Below are 16,653 nucleotides of genomic sequence, written 5' to 3'. Positions count from 1 at the left end.
CGGGGGATCCCCCTTTTCCTTTTTTTCCCCCGGTCCACCCTTGCCGTTTACATCGGTGTCACGCGTTTAATCCGCGCGCGCTCACTCGTGCCTGCTCGCGCGCACGAAGCAAGAGGGGACGAGGAAAACAAGGAGAAAGAGGGTCACCAAGATCGCAACAGTATATCATCATCAAGTTGACGGCTATCCCGACGATGCTGTGCTCTTTATTGTCAATGTTTAGATATGTACATCTACATATCCATCCATTTTCTTCTATGTATCGATAACTTTCCAATTCTAGCTCGCAATACCGTTACAACCTTCTATCGCTATTATTCGATCGCGCCAATCTCAAGTACTTGAAATTGCAATACGGATGGCAGAAAAAATGTTTCCTAAGAATGTAATTAGAAAGTTCTATCATAGATATTAACCACGGGGGTTCCTTTTTGGTCAATTGAAGAAATGAGCCTTAAAATAGAGAAACATTATTTATGAGGATTTTTGTTATTCATGAAATAACATCAATTGATCATCTGTTCTATACAAACAATATTGTTAATCATGTTTCCAAGTGTACAACTTTGAACACTTCACAATATCTCATTTTTCGCGTTATTATCCTTATTATCGAAACTGTTTTTTTTTGTATATGAAATAAGCAAATTTCTGTACTTTCTGACGAAATGAAAGAGTACGATAAAGTAGGTGAGCAAGACTAGGAAGCTAGTATATCCGGAGGGTTCACGTGACACCGATCTATCGCTACATCCGTTCTGGGTACACTCCGTAATATAGATCATCAGGATGATCGACATTAACTCACACAAATCCCAAAGCATCTGCTATAGATAGAAATCACTCTTCGATTTATGAAATTAAGTAGATACCTGAAAAAATTTTTTGAATTCCTTAGAAAATTTTACGATTAATTCTTAATCTTAGAAGAAAAGAAGTAGTATTCGTGGAAGTTTCTCTGATCAAGTTGAAAAAAGTGACCCTTCGTTGTAAAAACAACGAATTTGATGTATGGTGCCCAAGTGTTCGAAACTTTTGCATGAAACAAGAAATTGTTAACGTAACTAATTTTTATACCTTACAAGCGCGCGCGTGCACGCGGTTTGATTGCTCGTTAACGGTCAGCACGGCAGAGGGGAGCATCCCCAATGACTAGAGGATGTGCGGGAAGTGGCGCGGGAACCGCGCTAAGAATTACTTTGCGGGTCACATCTTTTTTTTACGAATCGAACTACCTTTGATTTCGCGAAGTACGTTAAAACTTCTAATACGCAACAGAGATAAAATATATATTACACAAAGAATACAAAAATTGATAACAGACAAGTAAAAATACCAAATATAACATATATATAAAATTCGGAATAATTTATAACATTTAAAATATTGGTTAAATAACATTTCTTATTGAGTTCACACCTTTTGCAACACATTGACTTGAACATGATAAACATGCATATATAGCTCGTATAATTCCATTAAATTCTTCTTTCAACTGTACATAAAATGGGTAGTTTCATATAAATGATGAATGATATATTAACAATTCGGGAATAGTTATTTTGTTTTTAATTTAATGTGCATAAGACAAATGTATTGACATTTTTATTATTGCCTGCAAACAAAATTAATTTACTATTATATATTGTATGTTATTACTAATATATACTATTTTGCGTTCAAAATTAAAATAAAATAGCTGATAGCAGATGATACCTGGTGATACTTAAATTTTCGTTTCTAAAAGCATTTATGTAGGTTGGTATTATTAGTTTATGTTGTCAAATTTGGCAACCTTGTGAAGACTCATCGTGTGGTTGGAATTACTTTTCCTAACCTAACAAAATATCTGTTTTCTAGATTAAAGAGCAATATACTATTTAACTTATAATAAGCAATTAAGGAAATAATCCTTTTTACTATAATGGCTGAAGCAATGCGTCAAACTGTGGCTGGAATGTTGAAAGGCATTGAAAGGTGCATTATTCATTACTCAAAAGTGTAATCTAATTCATATCTTATATATAATTTATTTTAATAACACAAAAAATACATGGAAATTTAATATATTTCTTTCAACATTTAATTATTAATTTATTTGATCTCATTAAAATTTTATTTATATTGTTATCATGAAGAACATATTACAATCATATACATTAAGCATGCATGGCAAATATAATAACTGTAAATATATTTTTTATATTTTATAAAAATTTCAGATATAATCCAGATCATTTAGCAACGCTAGAAAAATATGTTGAAATACAATCAAGAGAGAATGCATATGACTTGGAAGCTAATTTAGCAGTTTTGAAATTGTATCAATTAAATCCACACAGGTTTAACATGGATATTACTTGTCAAATACTGTTGAAGGCTCTAACAAATCTTCCTCATACTGATTTTGTACTTTGTAAATGTCTTCTCAGTGAACGAATTGTAAGTTATTCATTTATCATCTTGATTTTTATATTTTCATGGAAAATATTTTGATTTATAACTTATATATTAATTAAGCATGATTTTGATTCAAGAACATATTTATAATATATATAATAAAACATTTTTTCATACAAAATATATATAATTTCTCATTTACATTTTTTACATAAATATGTTGCTAATCTACTTTTTATAATTAATGCATAAACTGACCAATAAGTTTAAAATTATTTTTACAGATGCAAGAAAGTCCTATTAATCAAATCATGTATTTGGGAGATATTTTAGAACAATGTAATTTCCAACATTTTTGGGATAGAGTTCTTTCTATGTCTGATCTTTGTGATAGGATTGTAGGATTTCAAGATTCTATAAGAAAATTTGTTTGCCATGTAGTAGGAATTACATTCCAAACAATAGATAAAAATCTCTTAGCACAACTTCTTGGAGGAGTTGATGGTAATGTTTTTTCATATTTTTTAAATACTTTAAAAGAGATTTATGAAAATATTCACAAAAGAATATTTTGTTAAAAAATATTATATCAAAAAAGATAATTATTCTAAACAACATAAATCCATTAAAGCGTGAATTTATAAACTAAATTCCTTGAATTAATATTGTTAATATGTTTTACTTATCAATATTATGTAACATTTATATAAATGTAGAAATCTGTTTTTTAAGTACAAATTATTATACTACCTTAAAATATGTATGAATACAAATTTAATAATAAAATAATTTATTTCAGATACCACATTAAAACATTGGGTAAAAAAATATGGATGGAAAGAAGAAAGCAAGTCCATTATTTTTATAGCTAATCAGGATGAAAATATTAAAACAAAAAATATTACAGAAAAAATAGATTTTGAAAATGTCGCTGGTTTAATGGCTGCTTGTCTTTAAAACTTATATCTTCAATAAATTTTTTGAACAAAATAAATTTCTTACTTATTTTATAGTGTAATACTTTTTTATGTATAATAATTTCATAACACATATAAATATAAAAAATATACATTCTGCACAATTTAAATACAAATGAATTTCATTAATATTTTTGAAAAATTGAAAATTAGTACTGAATTTTGCATAAACTGGAATATTTCGTAATACATATGAATTCATAAAATTTTATAAAAGATATACTAAAATGTTTAATTATATGTATTACAAGATTTTGTTGAAATTCATTCATTGACATTACATTCAATACAGTTACTAACACTTGATTCAATCATGTGAGTATTAAATTTGCAAGTATATTTAGACATATTTAATCTTATGGAATGACTCACAAATACTAAAATATACATTAATTTAAGAGTTTATCTTGAACTATAAGCGGATATAATTTAATGAGGGATTAAATAATAATTCATCAGCAATGATACAAAATTTGTATAAAATTAAACCTTCAAACATCTTTCCTATGTGTTATTTTTTCTACATTTTTAACTAAATATGAGATTATTTAAAAAAGAACTTTATTAAAAGACTAAAAATTATTAAAAAATATTAGAATGCTGTAAATTTTCTAATTTTAAATAATTAAACGTTTTTAATAATATTTAAGTATTTGAAGTAGACAAATATAATATGTGAAAGTCTTCCTTTTCCTTCTCCTAAATTTTGTAATGTATAATATCTTATTTTTTTGCAAATTGCATTTAAATAATGGAGACTTTCTTAAACATATAGAAAAGTATTTATGGCAAGCAAAGCCATAAAAGAGCATTTTCATCTCAATATGTGATTAAGTATTCATCTAAACTTCATGATCTATCAGGTACGCATCTTTTCGGAAAGTATAACGTGGTGGGTTTTGGCAAGGAAACATCCATAGAATTGGATGGCTCTTGCCACAAACCTGAGAAAGTAAAACCAGAGTACGTGAACTGTTTCTTTTATAATGATGATTATTCTGCATATGTTCCATTATGTTTTCTTCTCCGAGGATACCTTGAAATTGGTCTACCAGCATTGCGATGACAAACATGCCAAACAGTGCTGATTCCAATACCAATATAACACAGTGTAAGCTGCAGAAAAAACTTCTTGATTAATTTCATTTTTTTCTGACAACATATTTCTGTGTGTACTTCAAATAATTTTTAGATTTGAATAAACTTTACATGTAAATTTGAATATTGTATAAGAAAAAATTACTAATTATTTAATCTTCTCTCAAAGTACTCTTATTCTATTAGAAGTTGAATTTAAGTTAGAATATAATTATATAGTTATTATTTCAAACAATAGTGAAATATTTGAAACACACATACATGCGACTCTGTTTGACAGCTATGTCATTACTGCACCGAGAACATTCTAAAATCCATGAGGTTATCACCAAGCCTAGTGCATAGAAGGCCAATATTCCAACATAGACCAGAAATTGAATAAAGTACTTTTGATTTTGTTCTCCAACACAGTTGTTTATCCTTTGAGCAACATTGTAAATTAAGTTCAATGTGAAAAAATATCATTAAAGTATATAAATCATAAATCTGCTATTACTGCATTATTATTTTTATTATAATGAATGTTTGGTAAAAATACTAAAAAATAATACTAAGAAAATATCATAAATTCAGAAGTTAAGAAATAAAAATTACAATTGAAAATAAATAATAACAAAGATCAATTATTAATCGCTATAAATTGCATAATTTTTAATTGAATTTAATATTTTTTACTACTCTACAACTGTAAACATGTTTTATATTCCTATAAGTTATAGCATACCATGGACAATGATGATCCATTCGCCTAACACATCGTTTACAAATTCTACAATGACATGCTTTGGGAGGTCTATATGTTTCGCATCTAGTACAAACAGTCCAACTGTCTCTCTCATCACATTCAATTTTTGTTTCTGGATTATCTGTATGAATGTCAGAAAAGTCCATACGACTTTGAAGTAGTGGCACAACACCAGGATCACTGCAGACTGCTTTCAAATGTGATATTATCAATAATAATACAATAGTGTTGAAAGCCACAACATGAAAGGGACCCCACAAACTGTACATAATAATATACAAAATGAGATTAATTGTAAATCAGTAAATAATTAATGCAAGTGCATTTCCTGAAGATGCATCTCTAATTACAAGAAAAGTGCAATAATGTAATAAAATGGAAAAAGAAACATTCCATGAGCAATATTTTATTAAGTTAAATTAAAAGTATATTAAAAGATTAAAATACACATATCCATATTGATATAAAATTTATGCAAAATCAACTTTGTACAAATAAATATAAAACTACAAATAAATAGGTTTACAAACATAGAATATTATTAAATGCACCTGTCTTGCAAACTATGCAGGATAACCCAACGTACGACGACGTAATCTGCATAGAAGACAGCAACATATGTAATTATGATACACACAATCCCACAGGGGTCTTTTACAAACATTTTCATTTATTCCATACTCTTTGCTAGCAAATATATCAGCTATCGTCACAGACTTAGAACGAGTTTATGTAATTTCGTTCTTCATTGAATTTACATTATACGAATTCAATTCAATCTTCCTTAATTCCATTTAAGTTCAAGTCTTTATTCTACAATTGCACTAAAACATCAAGTCGGAACGTATTTATAGGCAAACAGTTGATTTGTTTCACTAAATAATGTTAAAATGTTAGCACAAATATTAAATTTTCTGACCAATACTGATCACTATTGACTAGCCTAAACTGACCGCCATGATATTGCTGTCATAAAATACCACGTGACATGCCCCACTACTCCAATGTAATCTTTTCCCCTGACTGAAAATATATTTTAGTTTCTTTATTAACATTGTAATGTTCAATAATGAAATGCTGTTTAACATGATGAACATAACCTAACAATTATTAAGTTTAATAATATAATAATAAATACATAATTTCTTTACTCCTATAAATTTTAAACAAAAAAAATTAAATATATATTAGCTTTTGAGAAATATTTTATAATATAAATTTCGTAATTTAATAAATATTAAGCAGCATAATTATGATAGTATCAAATAATCTAATTGCATTGAGAAATTGATATTAACTTCAAGAAGGAATATTTTCTTTTCAAATGTTATTTGCTTCAAATGGATATTTAAATGGAAATATATGAACGTGGCATAGAATCGCTTTGTGTAAATATACAATAATGCATTATTAAACGAAAACTTTATTTACAGAACTACTCGCAAATAAAAGTAATAGCGATAATAATAATAATAATTAATAATAATAATAGTATTAATTAATAATAATAATTAATAATAATCGAATCATTATGAATCGATTAACGATAACTATAACAAGTGAAAGAAAGGGACAGTAAAAGACAGAAAGATAGGAAGAAAATAATGGTAGATTGCTACATCGGTGACTGTGATGGTGTAACAGTAGCAACAGCAGTTGAATAGACTTCAATAGTAGTAGTTAACGGTAGCTGTAGCAATAACTTGTATTTTGGACTTAATTCTCATGTACAGACTTAAGTTCTTTAATCTGCTTAATAAGATACGCCTTCTCATCATTGAACTGTTCGTCTTCGGAACGGTCAGTGTGGAAGCGTGTCAAGAATTCGATTAATTTTTCCTGATTACGCAGTAATATATCTAGGATTGGTTTCGGTTTATTTGGATTCGCCACAAATACCTAAAAAGTTACAAACAAATTTTTCTGATTATTTTCTAAATCTAAATAATAATGATGATTCTAAACTACGTAAATATACCTTAAAAACATGAAACGCTTCAAACTGAATATTACGTGATTTTTCTTTGAGCATATTCATCATCAATTTCAAATTGTCAGGATTCGAAATATATCGTGTCATTACCTGAAATTTAAGAACTGTCGAATTAACGTGCTCTTAAGAAGGTACATATATATATATATATATATATATATATATATAAAAGCACGCATACACATACACGCGCGCGCACATTATACATATATACATATATATGCTTTCTTTAACTACTGATAATTATACATACGGTAAAATTGTGTCTATCAAGTAAGAGTTCCCCTAGCAGTTTCAAACTTTGTCGTCGCGTAACATAGTTTTCTGAATTCAATAACCTTTGATAATGAGAGAAAACTTTATCGTAATTAATTTCTAAAAACTCAGCGCTCAGTATTTTATGCCTGGTAAGTAATTCCTAAAAACCAACGTACCGGATGCACCAAGAGTATTCTTTACTTTAAGTACGATATATCATGCGCTTATCATCGCTTACTTTGAACGTAGAAAACGCGTCGGAAGCTATGTCGAATGTTGACACTTCAACGTATCTGAAAAAATTGTAAAAGTCGTCCGAATAGATCATGATTTTTGCCAAGGCCTCATATCTTGCACATTCTCTTAACATAGTGCCACAGTTTAAAGCAATGTCTTGGTGCTCATATCTGTAATTATTACATTTATAAATTAAAATATTTCATATTTATATTTAACAAGTAGAAGATGAATATCGTACTTTACCAGAACTTACCCAGACATGAGAGTAAACAAAATTTCCGGTTTAGTACATATATACTCTACTGTTGGAGATCTGGTTCCAATTTGTCTCCGTAATATATTATTAAATACTTGAGCAACATCCTTCTTTCCCTAATGAAATATTATAAAACATATTAAATATATGAGTATATGAGTATATTAATAAAGAAACAAATAGTATATCATAAATGAAATATTAAAAGTTTGAAAAATTGTTGCACAATTTATAATTTGATATTATATTGTAAATATATCTAAACATACCTCAAAATCTATGCGACTAAGATTTTGCACAAGTAGAAGCAACAAATTACTATTATACAATTCTTGGGCCAATTGGGCAACAACAATATCTGCTTGAGGCTCTGTTTCAGCTGTTCCATAAAGCATATTTTTTATATGTACCAAATTTTTACTGACATCCTCTTGAGCCTAAAAATTAATGTATTGCGTCATAGAAACCGAAATATAGTCTCACAACATACCTTTTCTACCTTCTTATCACCACGCTCCAATGCATTTACTGCTTCCTTAAGAGCTTTTACCACCTCCGCCGGACTCTTTTGAGACTTTCCGAACAGAGGCATGTTTTTCACAATGTACAGACCTTGCGGAATATATGGAAACAATAAACAACTGTTAGGTCTCTTGTTCTAGTAAATAGTTTATATAAACTGTAATTAATACAATTAAATAATGTGCACTACTATAGTACATAACCATTATGTAAATTCCAAGCATAGAAAATCCATTTGGAAAATTCATTCTAATATTTTGTGCACAAAAACATAATGAAATAAAATTAAAAGAAAGTAAAAATAAAATTATATCAAATTTAGGTTAAAAAATTACGTGATTTAATTGCTGCAATAGTAAGTGCTCCAAATTTTGAATTAAAAGAGGCTATGTATGGTATTTTTCATATTCCAGACTTATAATATCCTCATATATGTTTATGCGAAGAGTCTTTTGTAGGATATACTCTTCTTAAATATTTTGTTCATATATTACAAGATTTGCAATAAATTGCGCCAAACATATTTCTTCAGGTTATATCTATAGATGTAAATGTCAAATTTGTTACAGGCTACGACCTATTATCATCAAACATGATTTTATAAATATTAATTGTGTCTGTTTTCTTATTTCGAAAGTACACATTCGAATTAACCTAAAAATTTTGACTTTCGCCGAAGTCAAGTTTAAAAATTCGTAAAGTGATTTAAAAAAAATAATTGAACCGACAAACACTGCAAGAAATATGCCGAATGAAATAGTTGCAACAAAAATGGAGGTCGTGTATCAAGTCGATCAACGATACAATGACGACAGAAAGGTTCAGGTAAAAAAAAAGGAAAGAAATCAACAAAGCAACATAAAATTTATACATGTTTATAAAAAACATAAATGATATAAAATAAAAATTTAACAATTTAAAGAAACTAGAAGAAATCGAATTGCGACTTGTTAGGGTGCAAGTTTGTTGAAGAAGATAATAAATGTTTAACCTGAGCGTTTCAATCGTCTCACGAGCCTTAAAATAATCTTACCATTCAGTCAGACCCTGAACGAACCCTCAGCCTCGGTTCGAAGTATTCTATACGATTCTTTTAAAAGCACACATATAAGGCAACTACTTTTCAATTCAATATTTCGTGTTAAAAACACAATTTATTCTATTATGACAACTCTATTGATAACAGATCCCGAACCTATGCAATGTGATATAGTTTCTTTTAAAGAACGCTACAAATGAATTATTTGTCTTTGAAAACTTTTGACTAATTGCACGATTCTATGACGTCTCTTATCAAAATTCTTTCGCGACTAATGCCGAATCTGCAAAAACATTATTGGTCTTGACTATCTAGAAACTTTCGTTTCAACCAATTGGAAAGCTTTGAAATTAAAATCACGCATCAATTCACTTAATTAATACGTAATCCTGCTATTTAAATGAACTATTTTTTATTTTATTTTCTTATAGGTATAATTACATAGTTTTTCTTAGGAGATGTATTGGAAAATTATTTAACCTGAGAAATCACAAAAAATGTCTCGTTTGATGTTATTTTGAACTACGTAACTACTCTGAATGTTTTTTATTAATTAATTATGTTTCAATTAATTAAAATCATTAGAAATATTCTTAGGATTACTTTGTACATGATATATTATATATTGAATCATGGCGCGAAAATTTCATATACTTTACCGCTTATTTTTTATACAAATAAGACTATAGTGAAATAGTGCATAAATTTTAATACTGCACTTCATTTGAAACATGTCTTAAATAAGAAATACTTTTAAATACCTATCTTAATTTAAAATTCATGTGTGTTTAAAATCGATAATAAAGCAAATAAATTACGAAACTTTTCTTTGGAAGTAATAATTACTTTTAAATATTTAATTCTTTTAAAAAATAGCATATTTGATAGAATTAAATATTTGAATGAGATTAATCTTTCCACTATTTACTATGTATAGTAAAGTCAATTGCGATGTACTACGCGTCCTTTTTAATTTACTACGTGTCCTTTTTAATTTACTACGCGTTTGTGTTCAACATAAGTTATTTATTGGACAAAAACCGACAAATGGGTATTACCAATCTAAAAAGTGAAATCCCAATAATAGTGTTTGGCATTTTGTAACACTAGAAACAGGTTTTTCTTGAAGATATTACAGTGCCCATAAACGTGGAACAGAAGAAGCCACGTGACTGGGAAAGCAACCAATCAGCTGTTTAACTTTGTCATGCCGCCAAGCTCGTCTCTATTCTGTACTGTGCACGCGGAAGCTAGATTTGTGTTGTGTGTGATATTTTTCCAATGAGCGTTTTCATAAAATGGTCGCATTAATACGATAAAGAAACAGCTAGCTTTCAATTTTGTGCGTGCAATAAGACGTTCCTTGATCGGTATATCATTGAATTCTGTTCTCAAATGGTTCTATATCATAGTCGCCATTTTGGTGATAGACCGAGCCAAGATTAGCGAGTGTACCTATGATCTTTTTATTTTCACTCGGCATTCGGTCGATCGTCGTGATCGTCGGTGACGCCGGGACGAAATTCTAACCTCGAGGATGACGCAACAAAACAAAACGATGAACTTTCTCATACATGACGCGAACGGTGAGTATGCCGAGTGCGCGCCAATTATCAGCATGCCTCGCTTCGATGATAATGCCTTGATTTTCTCTCGTTTTCTTTAAAATCACGTAGTTTCACTATCGTTGCCTTGTTCCCGGTTTCATGTTCGTGTTTCTGCTATTTTTCTTTTGATTCTTGTTAATTGCAATTTCATGTTGACTCTTCTTTTTCCACATACATGTTAGTCTTATACTCTGTTTCTTTCTAAACTATCTGCACTGAACTTATGGAAAGATGTTTTTATTTTCTTTTCTATTACTAAACAGATAAAATCAATTTACTTCCAAGTTGTTTGACTTTAAATTGTTTAGGAATGTACTTACTTGTTTGTCTTGATTGTTCAATCGAAAAAGGTCACTTTTACTTCACAATGCTTATATTCAAGTTTGAAGATCCTGTTCAGTGTGTTTTTAACATAGTTAAGGTATATTAGTTCGGAGAGCCTTTGTTTAGTTCAATAATTTTTCATGTTTATGTTTATCAAATATTTAAATTTTTCATTAATTACTACTAACTCTATATTGTTTGATGTTATCATAATACATTGATGTTGTACTTGTTTAACTATCAAAATAGTAATAGAATATTTAATATCATTTTAGGTCATCCACAAGTAATAAAAGTAGTGCAGAGTACTGCTAATAAGGCATTGGGTGGTATCGTCAGTACAACAAATGCAGGTGGCCTTAAAGTCTTTAAGACTCCGAGCCAAGAATCTCAGGTATAATAAACAATATATGTATAATAATTTTATTTGCCATTTGAACCTTTTTTTTATTATAATATTTATATAAGGATAATTCAGTTTTTCATTTTAATATTGAATTCAGTGATTTGTCTCTGATGTTTAGGTTTTGTCATCTAACGCACAAGTTCTTAGAACTATCAGTCTGCAGAGTCCTTCAACTCCTGGCCAAAGTAAGTAACTTTTTCAACAATTATTTTTATCTAGTCACCTATCTCTTTATGTATTTTTTCTTAACAAATTTAAAAAATTAGATTTTTGTACATTTGAAACTTTTGGCATAATTATTTCTTACATTATCGATTATTTGAAAAAAATATTGTAAACATAAGTTACTCTACTTCCAGAAAAATATCTTATAGGGAATATAAATTTTGTTTAGTTGAACATACCTCCAAGATTTCAAGGTGACCTTTGTTTTTTTAAATAGGTCTATATATTTTTATTTAGGTAGTCATGTAATTCATTATTAAATGAATTCATTTACACCTATAACATGTTGATCTTTCAATGTCATTCAAAGATGTTTATGCGAATTTAAAATTTATTTTCTATGAATAAAAACAAGATTTCCTTATCAGAGTGAATCTGATTTGATCATAAAGATGATACAAATTTACATTAATATTTATATTCATCATTATGTTTCTAAACAAAGGACATTCTTCAAATGAATTTGTCTTGTAATAAACTGCATGCCTAATAGAACGAAAATATATAGTTTCATATTAAAAAATAAAAGTCATCTTGCAATCAGAGGTGTAATTAGATAAAATTTATGTCCATCATTAGATGCCCTCTTTGAAACAAATTAATTTGAAATATCTGTTTGAATAACCACAATTTCAAGATATAATTATGTGAAAATGTTTATACGACATGTCCTGTATATATAGTAATATAATTTCTTGTCATTTAATTTTGAAATAAAGGATATTAAAACAATATTTTTTGTGTGTAATTATTCTAGGGTTGGTTACAATACCATTACAGAATACAAAATTAGCAACAACCAAGGCTGGTGAACCTGTACTGACCAAAACTATTCAATTAACATCTGCACAAATGGTATGCTTTATTCAAAATAATTACCTCTGTTGGTAAAATTTTAATACTAAACTCATTAAAAGTTATAAGAATATATGGACTGATTGTTTTGTTTATTTTGTTTTACAGAGTGATATAAAGCAGGCAATAGTATCTCAACAGCAACAACAACAGCAACAACAATCTGGTAATCAACAAATTGTGAAAGATGCAAGTGGAAAAACATATATTAGTCCAATATTGGATCATAGTGGTTCTAGAAAAAGACAAGATGTTGAGGGTGGTGATTTTGTACCAGAGTAAGAATTTATCTATTTTAATGGAATATTTTTTTATACATGTATTTACTATTGTCTTCATTCTATAGATTACTTGTAAACAAATTTTAATGATTAAGAACTTAAATATTTAAAATAAATTTTTAGTAACATATATTTATCATTAATGTTTTATTTTCTTGTTGATAGCAAACGGAGAAAAACGGAAAAAGTAGGTAAAGGATTACGTCATTTTTCAATGAAAGTTTGTGAGAAAGTTAAAAAGAAGGGAACGACGTCGTACAATGAGGTTGCGGATGAACTTGTTGGAGAATTTACTAATCCTGCTCATATAAACTCTTTAACAGATCAGGTATGATTTTCGCCATTTCTTTTCATTTTTAAAGTAATACAAATAAAGAACAACGTATTATTTTTTGTCTTATAGCAATATGATCAGAAAAATATTAGAAGACGTGTTTATGATGCTTTGAACGTTTTAATGGCAATGAATATTATTTCAAAAGAGAAGAAGGAAATCAGGTGGTTAGGTTTGCCAACTAATTCTCTTCAGGAATGTTTGGCACTTGAAAAAGATAAAAAGAAGAAAATCGAGAGGATTAAAGCGAAAACACAACAATTGCATCAATTGATCCTCTCGCATATCTCTTTTAAAAATTTGGTGGAACGTAATCGTGCCAATGAGAGTCTGCGTGGCCCACCAAAACCAAATTCTGCCATACAGCTGCCATTCCTGATTGTGAATACTAGCAAAAAGACTGTCATAGATTGCAGCATTTCAAATGACAAGTATGATGATAGAAATAAGTGATTTTTTTATTACTGTCAATATTATATTTTAATTGATAATATCAAATCATGTTGGTTACAGAACCGAGTACCTGTTCAATTTTAACGATAAGTTCGAAATTCACGACGATATTGAAGTTCTAAAGCAAATGGGTTTAGCTTTCGGTAAGCAATTTGTTTTATATTTTTTTTTTGAACCTATCAGTCAGATTATTTAAAGAGAAATAATATTTGATCAGGTTTAGAGAAGGGTGAATGCACAGAGGAAAATTTGCGGAAGGCCAAATTAATGGTTCCAAAATCTCTGGAAAAATATGTGGAACGTACGTATGATTCATAATTAAACAATTGTTCAGATCGTTATATGAATTTTATATTTCAATGCTTTACTTTAGAGCTAGCATCTGGTGATTTGGAAAAATTCATCCCAGTGACCATTCCTGGACCAAGTACCTCAATGGAAGATCTGGACACAAAATTGGAAGGCTCTCGACCTCCTTCATCTTCTCATACTTCACTTTCAGAGGATGTTCTATCGCCACCCTCGCAGTATTATTCCGAGGAGGAAGATGAAGAAGAGGAAAGTGATCAAGATGACCAAGCCGATAGTGATCTCGAAGTTAACTAGCACTCCGAACGATTTTCTCGGGGCTGGACTCAGGGTGAGTAATTCATAATATATAGAATTAAAGAAATCTTTTTAATGTACAAATAGTGTAAAATTTGTATTTTACAGGATACTCGTCACTGTTAGCAGCGTACTCGACATGGTCGTCATCGATATCGCTCTTAAAAATGTCATTCTTGTGCGCAATCAAGATGCAAACGAGTGACGGTAGTCGAGGGTCTCTTAAATATGGAACCTCGTTGTCACCGTTAATAAAAGTCTGTTAATGAAAAATGAGGATGGTCAAAAAGTGAATTAAATGTCGATTGGGGCCAAGGAGAAACACACAAAAAAAAACAAATCGTGTAGGCATAAAACACAAAAGCTTCAGAACGTCTCGTCTGAAAAAAGGAGACTCTCGATGCATGACGATCGACAGGATCCATGATTATGCGGCGCGACTGAAACCCGGGGTGCTATTTTAATTGTGCATCATCTTAACAGGTTTATATGACTAGCATCTATGTATTGTAAATTATAATCTTTACAATGATATCGATATTAATGTGTACGAGACATTATGACCAGTACTCATTTTCTTATGGCACGTTTATAATTAATATCGCCCAAGCTAATATGCCAAGATAAATGGTATTCTGAACAAGGGCACACGTCTGATTCAATTTCGAACTAAAAATAATAAATTGTAATAATGTTATTGCACTGTGTATATCAATTTTCTCTACCTGTATGTGTTTAATTGCTTTTCCAATAGACATATATTTGCTTGTTTAAAACTTTGATTATAAATTGATATAATAGAACATAATTTATAAATATATAATATTAAGAATAATTATTTTAATTTCAGTTTTTATAGTTATTTATAACGATCATATATATGTATTATATAAATTCAAAGTTTGTTACTGTTATCTGAATCAGTTCAAATAAAAGATGAAAATAGATTTACTAAAAGTAGTCATAAAAGCAAATCTGTTCCATGTTCTTTACTTCAATTTCTACTATATATCACAAAGCATTTTAAATTAAATATTTATAGAATGCTTTATAAGTTGTTTTTCTTTTTCATTATAATTACTCTTACTATTGCTATTATCAAAATTATAAATTTTTATTCAAGATCATCATCGTCATATAGATCATCAAAATCTGAAAGAAAGCATTATTACTCATAAGATATCAGTAATATTTGTTATGCTATCAGCATTAATTAATTTTGAATGAAAATATTATCTTTATTTACCATTGAAAAAATCCGCATGTACTGCTTTTTCACTTGCAGTTAAATCAACCAACAAACGACTACCTCCAACCTAAAATAATTTTAATAAATTCATGATTATCAATATTCGTATTGGTTTATTTTTTCCTCCAGAACAATCATTTACAAACTTTTCGAAAATTATCAATATATATAATTTGGAGGAAAAAAAAACGATGTTTAGTTCATCATTTACTAATAAAAATTAATGTTTCAACGTAAACATAACCTTATTAAACTGATACGTACCTCTTCTAATTCGATGTAAGATCCAGCACCTTCTGGAAACATCTCATCTGCTACAAGGGTAGGTTTCATTTTATTACAAATGTGAATTAAACAAGGACTGTGTAAATTTTTTGCAAGCCTATTATGGCTGGATATATATACAATTAATAACAACAAGCTACTATGCAACAGTAATATGTTATCCAAAGAATTTGAAATCTTGTATCAGCGCCCTCTCGAGAAAATTGACAAAGTTACATAATCAGGTATGTATTTTAAATTACTTTTTAAAATTCTAATGGATATTTTCACAAAAAAATAAGGATTAAACGAAATGGTATTCAACGATATCTATCTGTTTTTTTTTTTAAAAAACTGTAATTATTATTAATCGTAATAATATACTCATCATTGACAATGACGCGGCTATGTGCACATTAAAACACCTTAATCCGTATCTTACAAGACCAGCTTTTCTTTTACACTATATACAGTAGCTAAATATTGTATTATTTCATTTTGCAATATAATAAAACTATTTA

At 28.9% G+C, this 16,653-nt stretch overlaps 5 protein-coding genes across 9 annotated transcripts; 2 read left to right on the top strand and 3 right to left on the bottom strand.

Annotated features, from left to right (window-relative positions):
* Positions 1-1,777: 1,777 nt before the first annotated feature.
* Positions 1,778-3,410, top strand: eIF3k (eukaryotic translation initiation factor 3 subunit K). The gene is made up of 4 exons (XM_033338484.2): positions 1,778-1,977; positions 2,223-2,442; positions 2,685-2,904; positions 3,200-3,410. Exons 1-4 carry the CDS (start codon positions 1,925-1,927, stop codon positions 3,355-3,357), a joined length of 651 nt encoding a protein of 216 aa, XP_033194375.1. The 5' UTR covers positions 1,778-1,924; the 3' UTR covers positions 3,358-3,410.
* Positions 3,174-6,192, bottom strand: Dnz1 (DNZDHHC/NEW1 zinc finger protein 11). Of its 2 annotated transcripts, none has more exons than XM_033338482.2 (4): positions 5,772-6,192; positions 5,200-5,481; positions 4,737-4,895; positions 3,174-4,493 (listed from the first exon to the last, which is right to left on the bottom strand). In XM_033338482.2, the coding sequence occupies exons 1-4, from the start codon at positions 5,888-5,890 to the stop codon at positions 4,220-4,222; spliced, it is 834 nt and encodes a 277-aa protein (XP_033194373.1). In that variant the 5' UTR covers positions 5,891-6,192; the 3' UTR covers positions 3,174-4,219. The 2 variants fall into 2 exon arrangements, with proteins under 2 accessions (XP_033194373.1, XP_076476147.1); XM_076620032.1 differs by having other exon boundaries at positions 5,807-6,192.
* Positions 6,193-6,625: 433 nt separating this feature from the next.
* Mo25 (calcium binding protein Mo25) lies at positions 6,626-9,805 on the bottom strand. 4 transcript variants are annotated; one of them, XM_033338491.2, is made up of 9 exons: positions 9,523-9,805; positions 8,825-9,028; positions 8,467-8,579; positions 8,237-8,404; positions 7,965-8,083; positions 7,710-7,878; positions 7,467-7,631; positions 7,199-7,303; positions 6,626-7,119 (listed from the first exon to the last, which is right to left on the bottom strand). In XM_033338491.2, exons 3-9 carry the CDS (start codon positions 8,557-8,559, stop codon positions 6,937-6,939), a joined length of 1,002 nt encoding a protein of 333 aa, XP_033194382.1. In that variant the 5' UTR covers positions 8,560-8,579; positions 8,825-9,028; positions 9,523-9,805; the 3' UTR covers positions 6,626-6,936. The 4 variants fall into 4 exon arrangements, with proteins under 4 accessions (XP_033194382.1, XP_033194379.1, XP_033194381.1 ...); XM_033338488.2 differs by having other exon boundaries at positions 8,458-8,579; positions 9,523-9,803; XM_033338490.2 differs by lacking the exon at positions 8,825-9,028 and having other exon boundaries at positions 9,523-9,804.
* Positions 9,806-10,710: 905 nt separating this feature from the next.
* Positions 10,711-15,316, top strand: Dp (transcription factor Dp). Its single transcript, XM_033338487.2, has 11 exons — positions 10,711-11,114; positions 11,735-11,853; positions 11,984-12,050; positions 12,848-12,945; positions 13,054-13,223; positions 13,392-13,554; positions 13,630-13,991; positions 14,074-14,156; positions 14,231-14,314; positions 14,387-14,653; positions 14,728-15,316. Exons 1-10 carry the CDS (start codon positions 11,066-11,068, stop codon positions 14,617-14,619), a joined length of 1,428 nt encoding a protein of 475 aa, XP_033194378.1. The 5' UTR covers positions 10,711-11,065; the 3' UTR covers positions 14,620-14,653; positions 14,728-15,316.
* A 277-nt stretch (positions 15,317-15,593) lies between these two features.
* On the bottom strand, positions 15,594-16,332 carry LOC117159019 (COP9 signalosome complex subunit 9). The gene is made up of 3 exons (XM_033338492.2): positions 16,133-16,332; positions 15,866-15,935; positions 15,594-15,771 (listed from the first exon to the last, which is right to left on the bottom strand). The coding sequence occupies exons 1-3, from the start codon at positions 16,199-16,201 to the stop codon at positions 15,734-15,736; spliced, it is 177 nt and encodes a 58-aa protein (XP_033194383.1). The 5' UTR covers positions 16,202-16,332; the 3' UTR covers positions 15,594-15,733.
* Between the last annotated feature and the right edge of the window lie 321 nt (positions 16,333-16,653).

Source organism: Bombus vancouverensis, chromosome 7 (assembly GCF_051014615.1).
Source record: "Bombus vancouverensis nearcticus chromosome 7, iyBomVanc1_principal, whole genome shotgun sequence".
Lineage (NCBI taxonomy): Eukaryota > Metazoa > Arthropoda > Insecta > Hymenoptera > Apidae > Bombus > Bombus vancouverensis.
The sequence above is the reverse complement of the archived record's forward strand: the minus strand, read 5'-3'. Positions and strand labels throughout refer to the sequence as shown.

What these genes read in the sequence shown, in the direction of transcription:
- eIF3k (XM_033338484.2), top strand. Translation starts at nt 1,925, where the DNA reads ATGGCTGAAGCAATGCGTCAAACTGTGGCTGGAATGTTGAAAGGCATT. An exon ending in ATGTTGAAAGGCATTGAAAG is followed by an intron (nt 1,978 to 2,222) that starts GTGCATTATTCA and finishes TAAAAATTTCAG; the next exon opens with ATATAATCCAGATCATTTAG. An exon ending in GTCTTCTCAGTGAACGAATT is followed by an intron (nt 2,443 to 2,684) that starts GTAAGTTATTCA and finishes TTATTTTTACAG; the next exon opens with ATGCAAGAAAGTCCTATTAA.
- Dnz1 (XM_033338482.2), bottom strand. Translation starts at nt 5,890, where the DNA reads ATGAAAATGTTTGTAAAAGACCCCTGTGGGATTGTGTGTATCATAATT. An exon ending in CTGCATAGTTTGCAAGACAG is followed by an intron (nt 5,482 to 5,771) that starts GTGCATTTAATA and finishes TATTATGTACAG; the next exon opens with TTTGTGGGGTCCCTTTCATG. An exon ending in ATGGATCATCATTGTCCATG is followed by an intron (nt 4,896 to 5,199) that starts GTATGCTATAAC and finishes TGTTGCTCAAAG; the next exon opens with GATAAACAACTGTGTTGGAG.
- Mo25 (XM_033338488.2), bottom strand. Translation starts at nt 8,559, where the DNA reads ATGCCTCTGTTCGGAAAGTCTCAAAAGAGTCCGGCGGAGGTGGTAAAA. An exon ending in TTGTTTACTCTCATGTCTGG is followed by an intron (nt 7,879 to 7,964) that starts GTAAGTTCTGGT and finishes TAATAATTACAG; the next exon opens with ATATGAGCACCAAGACATTG. An exon ending in ACGCGTTTTCTACGTTCAAA is followed by an intron (nt 7,632 to 7,709) that starts GTAAGCGATGAT and finishes GTTGGTTTTTAG; the next exon opens with GAATTACTTACCAGGCATAA.
- Dp (XM_033338487.2), top strand. Translation starts at nt 11,066, where the DNA reads ATGACGCAACAAAACAAAACGATGAACTTTCTCATACATGACGCGAAC. An exon ending in TCTCATACATGACGCGAACG is followed by an intron (nt 11,115 to 11,734) that starts GTGAGTATGCCG and finishes ATATCATTTTAG; the next exon opens with GTCATCCACAAGTAATAAAA. An exon ending in TAAACTCTTTAACAGATCAG is followed by an intron (nt 13,555 to 13,629) that starts GTATGATTTTCG and finishes TTTGTCTTATAG; the next exon opens with CAATATGATCAGAAAAATAT.
- LOC117159019 (XM_033338492.2), bottom strand. Translation starts at nt 16,201, where the DNA reads ATGAAACCTACCCTTGTAGCAGATGAGATGTTTCCAGAAGGTGCTGGA. An exon ending in CTTACATCGAATTAGAAGAG is followed by an intron (nt 15,936 to 16,132) that starts GTACGTATCAGT and finishes AAATTATTTTAG; the next exon opens with GTTGGAGGTAGTCGTTTGTT. An exon ending in ACATGCGGATTTTTTCAATG is followed by an intron (nt 15,772 to 15,865) that starts GTAAATAAAGAT and finishes GCTTTCTTTCAG; the next exon opens with ATTTTGATGATCTATATGAC.